This window comes from Ostrea edulis, chromosome 1 (assembly GCF_947568905.1).
Source record: "Ostrea edulis chromosome 1, xbOstEdul1.1, whole genome shotgun sequence".
NCBI classification, from domain to species: Eukaryota; Metazoa; Mollusca; class Bivalvia; order Ostreida; family Ostreidae; genus Ostrea; species Ostrea edulis.
Window position 1 is genome coordinate 97623449 of NC_079164.1, and position 13989 is coordinate 97637437.

The 13989-nt window shown below is 34.7% G+C and overlaps 1 protein-coding gene across 30 annotated transcripts in view; it reads left to right on the forward strand.

The window, feature by feature from the left end:
* LOC125671795 (RIMS-binding protein 2-like) overlaps nt 1-13989 on the forward strand; it is a 114907-nt gene that overhangs the window by 50412 nt on the left and 50506 nt on the right. For 29 of the 30 annotated variants that reach the window (XM_056139591.1, XM_056139609.1, XM_056139604.1 and 26 more), the window contains 2 exons: nt 3927-4010; nt 5385-5474. The exons of the other annotated variant lie outside the window; for it this stretch is intronic. In XM_056139591.1, the coding sequence (XP_055995566.1) occupies nt 3927-4010; nt 5385-5474 (174 nt within the window). The remainder of the gene's footprint in view (nt 1-3926; nt 4011-5384; nt 5475-13989) is intronic. 30 annotated transcript variants of the gene reach the window in all.

Genomic DNA, 13989 nt, shown 5'->3' on the forward strand with positions numbered 1-13989 from the left:
ACACACATTAAAATGGAAATTATCTGCTGCTGTTGTAAGATTGACTTCATTAAGCTAGATTAATGTGTTGTCTTTCTACTCGCTGTCAAATGAAGTTTGCATTACGATAAGTCCTGCCCAATGAATATTGCATTCAGTGAAGATCTCAGCACTGCACACTATGATTGGAAGATGCATTTCAACCAAAGCCCTCACAAGAATCATAAAAGGGTCTTCATTGGGCCCCTTGTGGATCGAGGGTACCTGCTTGAGGTGTTGCATGATTTTATATGATGGGGGATTTATGTTCTAATTCACCATTTCAAACGAACATAAATTATTTATAAACTTAAACGCAATTATTGGAACAGCCCGCCTGTGCGAGTGCAACAGACTCTGTTACTCTATTCAAATTTTAGCTTCACGTCATTCTACAATGGAAAAGCATATTATCAATAACAGCATTTTAAAAATACATGTAATACCAAGAGAAAGGTGGGTGGGTGTTGCATGATGGACAGAGAATTCTTGAGTAACTTTACGACTTTAAACTTGTACAACGAAGGTTATTTTTGATACACACTCATAACTTTTTACAACCAATCAAGGATTGAATGTAAATGTAAATATCGACACTCAAAACAAACTCAATTGTGTTATCTGTAACATTTATAAATGTATTTGATTAGAAAGAAGTTTTTTTTTTAACCAGAAAAAATTGAAAGAATTGATTTTGTATGGTTTTCTTGTTAACTTTATAGTGAAATTATCAACTGTGGTAATTTACAGTCTTGATAGTTTTATTTTGGTACGTAGAGATCTTATACACAATTTCTGAGTTAATGCCCAATAGTCGTTTCCCTTTGTGTGACTCTTGTGTACGGTAAGACGCAAACCATATTTTCGTCCACACGCAGTGGGTATACACAATTCCTGGACAATTGCTTATTTCTGTGTTCACACATTGCTAAAAGGATGATTACCAACTGTTATGCAAACACCCGAACTGAAAGGAAACTCAAATTTAATAAGTTAATGAGAATAGCTCGAATTCACCGTCATTCTTTGTTAAAAATATCAATTGTGTCAAAGAGGAAATAAATAATAATTATGTATTTAATTCAACAGCCTAATTCAAACAGTATCTTCTTGATATGGACAGTTTGATGTATATCGTTAAATTAAACAATATGCACACTTTCATAGCATTTACTGTCAACCACATAAACCAGTTTATATGTAATACACCTTCCAGGGTTGTACCCATGCACCCAAGCATTTGATGCAATACTAAATGTACCTCCATCACAGAAGAGCTGATATCTTGGAAATTGCGTATTGTATGATGTAGAGTTAATATGTTTAGGATTGCGTTTGTGAATAGATTAATCATTGATGTATGATATGGCTTCAGTTTTAGTCTCTATCATTGGATACTCGGATAGCACAGTGGACTTCATTTACTAACAGTGAATATTGAATATTGTGAGGTCTAATATTCTGTATAACATAACAAGATCGAAAGGCATTAAAACTCTGCCTTCTTACAGTGACATGTTAATCATCCATAACTATGGATTTCATTAACTTTGGGTATAATGAGATATTTTTTTCAAAGTCCTGTGAATCTCATTGTAACTCAAGACCACTGTACTTTCAGAACATTTTTGTGATGATAATGGGGCAGAATAGCAAACAGACCACATTGAATTTCACTGAAATTGGCAATTAGATGCAATATTACAATTTTAAATGGATGAATGGTGTGGCAGACTCTCTGTGTGACTTCCACGATAACAAATCGCTTCACAACACTACTGTGATGAGCATCATATAGCTAGGAAGGGGTTTGAATAATATGATGCCTTGCATTGTCGGTCCAGATTGGGGTTTTGTGACTAATTTTGTTTCTACTGAACTCTGCAAACATGTTCCTTAGCTCTGATTTTAATGCATACACTCCATGTCATCACCAAATACAGATAGAATACTGGTACACAACACCATGCCATCACCAAATACAGATAGAATACTGGTACACAATGCAGCGAGCATGTAGTCCAGTGGAGACTGCATTGGAATATTTGATATGCAGAAAAATTTCTTTTCAATCCATCTGCTCAGTTAAACCTGCTAATAAAATGTCAGGGTCGGTGGACTCACCGACAGAGACACGCCCACAAAAGGACTCATCGACAGAGACACACCCACAAAAGGACTCACTGACAGAGACACACCCACAAAAGTACTCCCCGACAGACACACCCACAAAAGTACCCCCCGACAGAGACACACCCACAAAAGTACTCACCGACAGAGACACACCCACAAAAGTACTCACCGACAGAGACACACCCACAAAAGGACTCACTGACAGAGACACACCCACAAAAGTACTCACCGACAGAGACACACCCACAAAAGTACTCACCGACAGAGACACACCCACAAAAGGACTGACTGACAGAAACACACTCACAAAAGAACTCCAAATCCATACCCGATTTAATTTAGGGATAGGCAGGACACAGACCACATAATGGAAATATGTCAAAAACTAACATCATAATAGTGCTTGTCGTCACTTTATTAAGTAGACATCATAGCTTACTACGCTATGTTACAGCTCGTAGTAGGCTATGATGTTACAGCTGTTTGTACAATGTAATGTCACAGTAGTAAGGCTCTCAAACCTGAGTGAATAAGAAAGTTGTTGAGGCATGATTCTTTTAGGTCACCTGAGTCACTAGGTTGACCTATTACTATTGGTCTGCGTTTGTCGTCCGTCGTGTGTTAACAATTGAACCTTTTTAACTTCTTGATAACTACCATTCCAATTCTTTTCAAATTTGGTATGAAACATTTTTGGGACAAAGGGGAAATAAATTCAACAGGACTCTTGAACCTCAGGGCTTAAGGGGTAGGGCAAATACTGTAAAAAATTGACCAATTTTCAATACTCCTCTTATCTACAACTACACGTGTGTAAAAGCTAAATGTACTGTCATGTGGAGCATGAAGGCTTCTACCTAGATTATAAATTTCGTGATCCCTGGGGTAGAGATCCTGACTCCAGGATGGGGCCAAAATAGTATACATGTATATTTAGTGTTTATGTGTAAAACATTAAAAAAACATTAATTTTTCTTTAATGCTATTGATTCTAGATTGAAACTAAATGGATATTTAGAAGGAACATGTAGCCCTTTACCAAAATTGTAAATTTGATGATCCCAGGGGTAGAGATAATTGTACCAGGGTGGGGCTGAAATGGTCATAGTGATTAAATGTGTGTTAGCAATTGAACATATTTAACTTCTTGATAACTACCCTTTCAATTCTTTTCAAATTTGGTATGAAGCATTTTTGGGACAAATGGGACATAAATTGTAAATTTCAGGACTCCTGCACTCCCAGACTTTAGGGGCGGGGCAAATACTGCCAAAATTGACAAATTTTCAAAAATCTTCTTTTCTACAACCGCACAAGTGTAAGAAACTATACATATATAGTTAGGAAAAGCAGAAAGGAATGTACCAATATTGTGAATTTGCAACCCCAGGATTCTGATTCTATATGCAATGTAGTGTTAATTAAACATTTATTATGTAAATGGGCACTTTCAAGGACATTTGTGTTTTAAGACTACATCTTGTTTTATAAATAGTCAAGGTGATGTCTCCATTCCACCTGTTACATATGTATTTAGGGATAACATTTTGTATATTTAATTAACTGCATTCTAGGTACCCTGGAAGTTTAAAGAATGCAAATGTCAAAAATTATTGGGGGGGGGGGGGCAGTGCATCTTCAACACCATTTGTCTCTGCATAGCAGGACAAATTGTTCATTAACATCAACAGCAAAAATTATTGCAATGCCTATTGGTGCATATATGAAATGCATTCTCTATAAGCTTGTTCTATGCAGTACTTTGATTTTTGCAGGAAATAGAACTTACCCAGAAGAAAATTGAATGTGAGACATTAGCAGAAGAGATCAAGAAGGAAAAACAAAGAAATAAAGAGCTTGTAAGATGTATTCTTTAATGGTGTGAAGTTACTATACTTTGTAAAGAGTAGTGGAGCTTATATTCTGGCATATATCTAATGCTTATATGTGTGTTTGTTTGATTAAGGGAAGTTTTGTGATTCTTGTAATGGAGTGCCACTTTTATTGGTCACTTCTGTCCATCCTCCAATGGCCAATCTCTGTGATTTGTTTATTGGCTTGCGTAGGGTAGATCAGAACAACCTGATGTTTGTAAATACTATAAATAGATAGGATGTTGATGATTTATTAGGCAACATACACTTTTGAAGTATGTGAAAATTTGCATAAGTGTTATTTATGTGCAAAAGAGTGTGGTATGCCATATGCTGCTCAGGATAACTATATCAGAGTGTGTCATATGTTGCTGCTTTCAACAAACTTTAGATTTAAAAGTGTGTTCTAGCTGGTTAAGGTAGCTCCACCCTCGTGTGATTTACCAATATTAAGGGTTCAAAGTGGAAAATGTATAAATTTCTACTTGATATAGTTTAATTTGATCAGTAACCAGAGATTGCCACATTAAAGCAAAAAAGATGTCTGCTTCCATATTAGGTCAGTGGTAATTTCCACTCTGATTGTGTTTTAGCCGAATGTTGGTTCTGTGTGAAGTTGTAATTATTGATAGATATTTAAATTGTTGGTTTTGTGTGAAGTTGTAATTATTGATAGATATTTAAATTGTTGGTTCTGTGTGAAGTTGTAATTATTGATAGATATTTAAAATATTGGTTCTGTGTGAAGTTGTAATTATTGATAGATATTTAAGATATTGGTTCTGTGTGAAGTTGCAATTATTGATAGATATTTAAAATATTGGTTCTGTGTGAAGTTGCAATTATTGATAGATAGTTAAAATATTGGTTCTGTGTGAAGTTGTAATTATTGATAGATATTTAAATTGTTGGTTCTGTGTGAAGTTGTAATTATTGATAGATATTTAAAATATTGGTTCTGTGTAAAGTTGTAATTATTGATAGATATTTAAATTGTTGGTTCTGTGTGAAGTTGCAATTATTGATAGATATTTAAAATATTGGTTCTGTGTGAAGTTGTAATTATTGATAGATATTTAAATTGTTGGTTCTGTGTGAAGTTGTAATTATTGATAGATATTTAAATTGTTGGTTCTGTGTGAAGTTGTAATTATTGATAGATATTTAAAATATTGGTTCTGTGTGAAGTTGTAATTATTGATAGATATTTAAAATATTGGTTCTGTGTGAAGTTGTAATTATTGATAGATATTTAAAATATTGGTTCTGTGTGAAGTTGTAATTATTGATAGATATTTAAGATATTGGTTCTGTGTGAAGTTGTAATTATTGATAGATATTTAAATTGTTGGTCTGCAGGAGAGTGATTTACAAGAGAGTGCTGCACAGAACACACAGCTTACCGTCCAGGTGTCCGACCTCCAACACAGACTTCAGGACCTAGAAAAGGTAGGTGAACCATTCCGCGAACTCAGAGCAAACCTGCAGGCTGAGGCTGTCAATGTCAAGGAAAGAATTTTGTATTTATAAAATGTTTACCCTAAAAATTTGGATGTGTACTTGCTACGTAAAGAAAGTTTTATTTGGTGAATCCAAGTGGTTCATTTCATTCCACAAATTTAGAATAACACTGGGGTTACAATGGTATGGTGATAAGTACACTCATATTGAATGACACTGGGGTTATCATCCAATGTGGTATAGTAGAATACATGCTCATACACTTTATAAACCAATGTATAAAAAATATGTTTAAGAAAAATATAGATGGATAATACTTATTATATTCACAGTTCAAATTTAAATCACTATTAAACTACAGCCAACTTGGCGATTCTAACATTATTATTACATTTGGTGGATAAAGAAAGAGAGACAACTCAATTTGCTGTATCTGTCAATGTGATGCGTTTTCCCGTGTAAGCAGAAATAGATTTTAATGCGACTGTTACAGTAGAATTATGTGTAATTTGAATATGTATTGATTACGTATAATTCTGAAACATGTCAACATGTGTCTTGGGCATGATTATATTGTGTGTGTGCAAATTTAACCACTGAGTGCAAATTTAACTACTGAGTACAAATTTAACTACTGAGTGCAAATTTAACTACTGAGTATAACAAATTTAACTACGGAGTGCAATTGACTGTCACTATACAGGCAGCATTATGCCAACTTTGGATTTCTTTTCCCAGGACAGTCCAGTGGTTATATTTGAACATTTGTACTATCAATAGGTAGATCAAGCTCGAATGTCAGAAATGTTTGGATTTTCGTATTACCTTGGCATAAGGTTTAATGAGCTTTACTGACCAACATCTGCCTGTTAAATGTCAGTCATCACATTTTATCTTCTCAAGAACTGCTGAGCTAATTTCAACCAAACTTTACACAAAGCATCCATGAACAAAAGGGATTTGAATTTGTTCAGAAGAAGGAACATGCCTTTTAATTAAGAAATAATGAAATAGGATGGGGTCAATCAAGACCCATGGTACCAAACATAATATATTATAAAAGACACAGAATAACCATTGATGTCAATAGAGGTTTTCAAGTTTAACATAGAAATATGTGTGGAAAATTCTTTATGCATTTTCGTCTCAAGTATTATACACAGGATAATTATTCAAGCATCCTCATGTAGTGTAGAAGGAAGTTTGTAAAAGTTGTACACCTGGACCAGGGTGTGTCAGAATAGGGCTTTAGATTTGTTAAAAGGGAATATACATCAGAAATCTCCTCAAGAAACACAGGAGTACAACTTGTCGGATATATGTACGTCTCCATGTGGCGTAGATTCAGGTTTGTTCAGGCCTTGTCCCTTGGGGGCTGCAATGGGGATATAATATTTTAGATCAGAATTTGCTACTACTCTGGTGAGTGATATAACACCTTGTGTTCCATTCCTACTTACGATTTTACTTAATGTGTAATAATTATTGATGATTTAATGTACAGAAATAGAATTAAAAGATTTTAGAGCCTGTAGTTTTTCATGAACCTGCTTGTCTCACTGTCTGTATGTAACAAAAATTAACCTTGGGCTAAAACCTAAAAAAAAAAGTACAAAGTTGACTCCTAACTCAAAAGGTTTTTCACAGCTTTTATTTTGAGAATTTCATCTGGTCTGCAGATTTTAATAGGAATTTTGTAGGCACTAATCTAGTGTATTTCTCTGGAGTAGTTCTCTTGTGTAAATAAATAAATTGTTATGTAAACTGTAACATCCACATCAACTGTAACATCTTCCAAATATATAAAAAAAAAAAATAAGATTTTGCTTACCAACCTACAGAAACTTATAGAGTTGAGAAGGGGCTAACAGATCTGTTTAAAGGTGGCCTTGTTGACTAATTTTATGACTATAGATGAGTGGCTGTAATTCTTATACCAAGGGTTTTCAGTTGATGCCATGTCTGACAATCTTATAAACTTGACCTTTGACCCATTCATTGAAGACTTTAATACTGGCCTTTACCTCTGAGCTTTATGAGAAACGGTGCTGTTTTGATATTAATCTTTGCACCTCTTGTGGCAAGGCCTTTCTGATGGTGCCATCATAACCTTGACATTAACCTTTGACCCAGTCATTGAAAACTTCAATTTAAAACATAACTTTTGAAGATTATGAGAGAGAGAGGACTTTTGCAGTGCAGTCACGGTTTTCAATGGGTTCATCAAAAAGTGTCAAAACTTCATTAAAAAAAATGGATTGCTAAACATACAACTAGATGACTTATTAACTGGATACTTAAAGTAATGTATGCATTCAACAAAGTCAACGCATACAGTTTCATTTTTATTTTGTCTTCATGCGACCCCAGATAAATGTCAGTAGATCTCTCTGGACTCAGCAATACAATGTCACAATGGAATTCTGGAGGAAGAGGCAGATTGAATGGTTTATGCATGTTAATCCACAGTGAATCATTTTTTAACAGATAGTATAAATATGCATGTACATTCAGGATATAAGTAATATTTAGAGTATCCTTGAACGAGTGTATCTTCCGATACCAGTCGAGGGGGCGGAGCCCCCGAGACTGGTATTGGAAGATGCACGAGTTCAAGGTTACTCTAAATGTTTTGTATCATTGCGCTCAGAAATTATTGCATCATCCTTAATTATAAAACTGTACTCTAACAAGGAACTGCGTGACCAAAATTTAGACCAATCAAAACTCATTATCGAAATCGCATGTTTATCCGATACGGTCGAATAAAACGCTTGTCACTTTTTAAGCAATTACCACCAAGGACGATGGCTTGGAATTTTTGCTCTCACAGTTTGCAGAATCCGTATATAGAAAATCAGATACATGTTAAAGATTCGTTGCAAATATGATGCTCGATCTACCGGGACTAAAAAACGAACTTCATGGATTTCGATATAGGAGATATTTTGGACATGATGGAGACTGATTTGAGTGCGCCAAATTTCTCCAGTCCTGAGGTCGAGATGAAAAATGAACGATTTGAACCGGTGTCCGATGATGAAATGCAGAGTTTGATAGACTCACAAAAAATCTTAACACTCGTAAAAATACTAAATGGGCAACTGAAACGTTCAACAAGTGGCGTGCCGCACGGGGCAATGTCCCATTTTTGACCGAGATGAATTACTGGATGCAACGATTTGTGTTGAAGTAAGAAAACAAGAAGACAGCTCGGAATATCCAATACGTTTACTTGAGTTTGTTTTATTGATAATTAAATGGACTAGTTTGTTTATATTGTTTCTCCTCCAATGTAAGGTCAAATGTCATTGAGATTGTCGATTCACCCTGGCATGCTCTATCTTGATAGAGTATGGTTGTTAGAGCACAACAAGTCATGGTGTATCAAAAATAAAAACACAGTGATCATCAAAGGAAAAACACCACAGCAATGATACAATGTTTGTTATTTAACCCCCACCCCACCCTTCCAAAAAAAAGAAAAAGATAGTAACCACATGAACAGTAAAAATTGAGTATTTTCACGTGAATTTATATGTCAGAATTTGTTGCTCTGTCATAGAGTAGTCCAAAATGTTTTGCTAAAATGAATACTAAAATGTATATATTAAGAAACATGGTATAGCATTCAAGGTACAGAATGTATACATTTTCTTAGTGGTCATTTTCGCTGTACTGAGTGGGCAGTTCTTAGTGGTCATTTTTGCTGTACTGAGTGGACAGTTCCTAGTGGTCATTTTCACTGTACTGAGTGGACAGTTCTTAGTGGTCATTTTCGCTGTACTGAGTGGACAGTTCTTAGTGGTCATTTTCGCTGTACTGAGTGGACAGTTCTTGGGTGTATATCCTAACCTCATCATCAACCAGTTTTAATTATACAGGCCAAGGATTTAATCCTCATGTTGAGGGACATGTGGCCTCACAGTAACAAGTAACAGGAACTGGTCACCACTGTGCTGTTGACCAGGGGTACTCAAAATCACACCTTGACTTTATAAAACACCAATGACAGAAATTATTATCTTTTTTCAGTATTCTTCCAGTATTACCGAATGTTGCTACCTTGCCCAATAACTCGGAGAATATGGGAAATGGTCTTACACAATAGTAATGACTTTTTGAATGGACTAGAATAGAGTGCTTGTAAAAAGTGACAGTGCTTGCACCAGGATAAGATAGTTGACAGTGCTATTAAGAGAAAATCCCTTTTCAGGACTAGACACAGTAATAGCATCACACTTCTAATTTGCTTAACAGACGGATCATCGTGATGAACTGCCTAATTCACCAGAGGTGTCTGGCTAAGGTTACTTTGTTCTGATCTCTGGTTTTCATTAACAGTAAAATGTCTAGGGAAATCTTCCATGATTCACACCGTTACCAAGCCTTTTGGGGAAAGTGTTTTCTTTTTTTTCTCTTGTTCAAATTTTAGCAGACTTGCATATACATGTACCTGGTTTCATAAAACCTCTACACTTGCTTTATGGAAGAATTTAGCTCACCTGATCCATATCCCCCCCCCCCCCTTCAAAAAATGTCTTCCATTAAAATATATTGATTACTTTTTAAGGACAGGCAAATAATGGACACATATAACCTCTGTCCATGTTCATTGATAAACATAATAATGGAGGCATAATTTCCATTAATTAGTATTTCTTAATTAGACAAAGTGCGCTTCCTCGGAATTCCTGCATGTAAGTTTTAAGATTATAGCAATGCGGACTTGCACATGAAGAAGAGTTGGTCTTCAGAGATTTTGTGCCCTCGTGAATGTTTAATGACTGCTAAATTTTAATTATCTTGATAGATATATTGATGAGAGGGTGTGATACTAATAGTGTACTCTTGTTAGATCAATATCATTTCAAATTGATGGTGAAGGTGTCATTGATGATCTATCAAGTATTCTCTCCCACAATCAACTGGCAGCTTATTAGAAATTCATGTTTGGCTTGGGAGTTATGAAAATCATTTTTGATATATTGTCCCTATATCTAATCAAACATGGATCTACAGAGAATCTATGAAAATTTCATGCCCAGCTACTCGGGACATATTGAAATTAGATGGACCTGAAAAATTCTATGAATATACCCAAAGTTAAAATTTGTAAAGTATTAGATTTGTATCATGGCATATTTATCAAGCATATATAATATGTCATAATTGAGTTTATTTTTTAACAAAATCTGTAAACAAGATGCATTGTGAAACACTTTGCCCCTGCAGCAATTTGACTTGAATGAATTACTTTGGCCTATATTGCTCATATAGCCTTGACCTTTATCATTCCTGTAGCCTTGACCTTTATCATTCCTGTGTCTTGACCTTTATTGCTTCTGTAACCTTGACCTTTCAGTACATTAAGTGTGAAGTTGACATCTTGTGTAGGCCTAATACTAATTTCAGAATTAAAGTTTCAATGGACAAAAAGATGAAGAGACAGACAAAATAAAAACAAGATGTTCCTGATTTTGAAAGACTGAAAAATTGTTTTCTCCTAGAATTAAACCACATTTTTTTCACGTTCAGGAATAGAAATAGAATTGCTTTTAATCAACTCACAGAGGAAGGGTTTAAGTTTATCAAAAATTACAGCAATGAAGGATAGAAAATGAAAAATATCACAAATTTCTGAATTACTATAATAAAGTGCAGAAAATCTAAATATCAGATTTGAGAAATGCTATTGGTGGGAAGTGGCATTGATGCAAGGATGTTGCAAATTATGCACCACATCATCTTGTTAGTAGATCTCTCACTTTAAAAAAAAATGCTATAGCAATGTTTTAATGAGCATGCTGTCAGGCTAAACAAACGGGAAAGTGATGTCTTTTAATGTGCAGCTGCAAATGAATGGCTGCATTAGGGAATGTTTCCAGAAGCGCTTAATTATGGATATAAACCATTTCTGCTGAAGGTTACATATCTGGTTTGGTAGTTGTGTTGAAGTATGTTTGTAGCTTTTAGTCATTAGAATTAGGCAGAAGGGAAAATTGGTAGCTGAAGTAGCTCATACCTGTAATTGGAATTTTACGAGACAGTCAGGAAATGGCCGTCAGACATGACAACAAAATGATTTGATTGGTCTTCTGTAGGCTGAATATACATGGTAAACTTTGAAGGAAGACATTTTTTTTTTTCAGATTAAATTTTAAAAAATTGAGGATTGGAATCTCTCCCAGGGTGATTTTGTTTGCCATTTTAAAATTTTAAAATATAGTAGTGTACAAAACCTTTCTATCGGTTTTGAAAACCATTCCTCAAAGCTCTTTTCTATTTTGTTTTCAGTAGAAATATCGAGAATTTCAAAGCAGCTTTTTAGTGCTGTTGACCTACTCTCAGTGAATTTGCAGATTTGATGAAAGCATGTAGTTCCCAGTTCAGAAGGAACATCCTAATGCAACTGTTATGTAATCCACAATTTAATTGGCTAATGCTGTGAGTTTAAGGCAGTTATAGATAACTATTTTGTCAGCAATTTGATTTGGATCATCAGAGATGAATATGGTGGAAGCAAATGAAACATTGAGCAAATGTTGCTGGATAGGTGGATAGGTGCACATAAACCAAACTGGTGATCATTGATTGGCCGAAAAACTATCTGGAATTTTCATTATGATCCATTCTTGTCCCCTGCTCTGAATTTCATTAGTCTTGTCAGCTCTACTCTTGCTTTTATTTCAGAACAGAAACATGAGACACCTGAAATTGAATATTCAGACATTTGTAATATAAGTTTTAAAATGAACCCCAGGCAGATATACTTTAAGCTTGGCCAAAATCTGAATCTGCGGTCTGTGAATTTTCATGAATATTTTTCAGTGAATTATCCAATGAATCTTTGCCATTCTATTTAGTGTTCTCACTTCACATAACATGGTCGTAAATGTGTATTTTATCGACCCAAAACCATGTCTACAGTCACTTCACATAACATGGTGGTAAATGTGTATTTTATCAACCCAAAACCATGTCTACAGTCACATCATGTAACATGGTGGTAAATGTGTATTTTATCAACCCAAAACCATGTCTGCAGTCAGTTCACATAACATGGTCGTAAATGTGTATTTTATCAACCCAAAACCATGTCTGCAGTCAGTTCACATAACATGGTCGTAAATGTGTATTTTATCGACCCAAAACCATGTCTACAGTCACATCATGTAACATGGTCGTAAATGTGTATTTTATCAACCCAAAACCATGTCTGCAGTCAGTTCACATAACATGGTCGTAAATGTGTATTTTATCAACCCAAAACCATGTCTGCAGTCAGTTTAGTAGGTGTTATAAAATATAGATAATGAAGGTTTTGTTCATTTGGTCACCAGCATTGTAGGAAATTTTGTGCAATGCACTTAATATGTGTCATTAAATATTCCTACAGTGTTCTCTTACATTGTACTTCCCAGCAATGATGACAGAACTGTTGTTTAAGTGTCCTCGACTTTGCAACATTTTGATTACCGACTATGACATTTTCACCCAGAAATTGAGAGGCATCAATATTTAAGATATCATATTCTTTTCCAGACATGTATATGCATGTACAGAATATATGGGCAAGTTCCTATTTTCATTGCCACTTGTGTAGCAAGAAGATAAAAAGTAGAAATACCGTTAGATAATGTTTGAGTTCCCAGCATCAATGTTGTAACAACCTAGAATTGAAGGTTACCATAACATTGGGCTGCGAATACTTTAGATCACTTATAAACGTGACCTATATTTTCTGATCACATGACCTTCAATCAATTTAGAACTACATTTTGTTGTCCAAAAACAGTTTGACAAATTTGTCTGAATTACCCAATGTTTATAAAGGTTTTTATTTTGTGTTTTTATCAGACTGTAGTCAATAGATGTAATATAACACCCACCCCGTTATATATTAAAGGTTTATTTAGTGTTTAGATGCAGGGTTTGAAATTACCAGTTCTGATAGACAAGGCTCTGTTCCTTTAAAGGCTCTGTTCCTTTCAAGGTTTTCTTGTCCCCACTGCAACGATGAAGGGGACATAGAAATACCAGTGTCCATGCGTCCTTATGTCTCACTTGACTCTGTGGACACAACTCTTCTGAAACCGCTCAATGGATTTTGTTCAAATTTTGTAGGATTGTTAGTCACCACATGAAGTTCAGATTACTAATGGATCATTTGAAATATAAATGTTCTTTTTCTGATTTACCCTATCTTAAATGTGGAATATCAGAACCATTATTTCATCTCCGCTTTGATTTTCTTTGTTGAGTTCAGGCACTTAGTAATGTTTGAAATAATAATAATAATAATAAAGCCTTTATTTATCCAGGATTACATATTTAGCGATAACGCTAGTTTTCAATATGCATATGGTCCTGCATATAACATACATACAGAAAGATATTAGTAAAATAAACACAGATTAAAAGAAGTAGAATACATATTAACTTAAGAAATAATTATGAATGTAAGATAAATATGAAAAAAATGAAGCTTAAAAAGTATGGT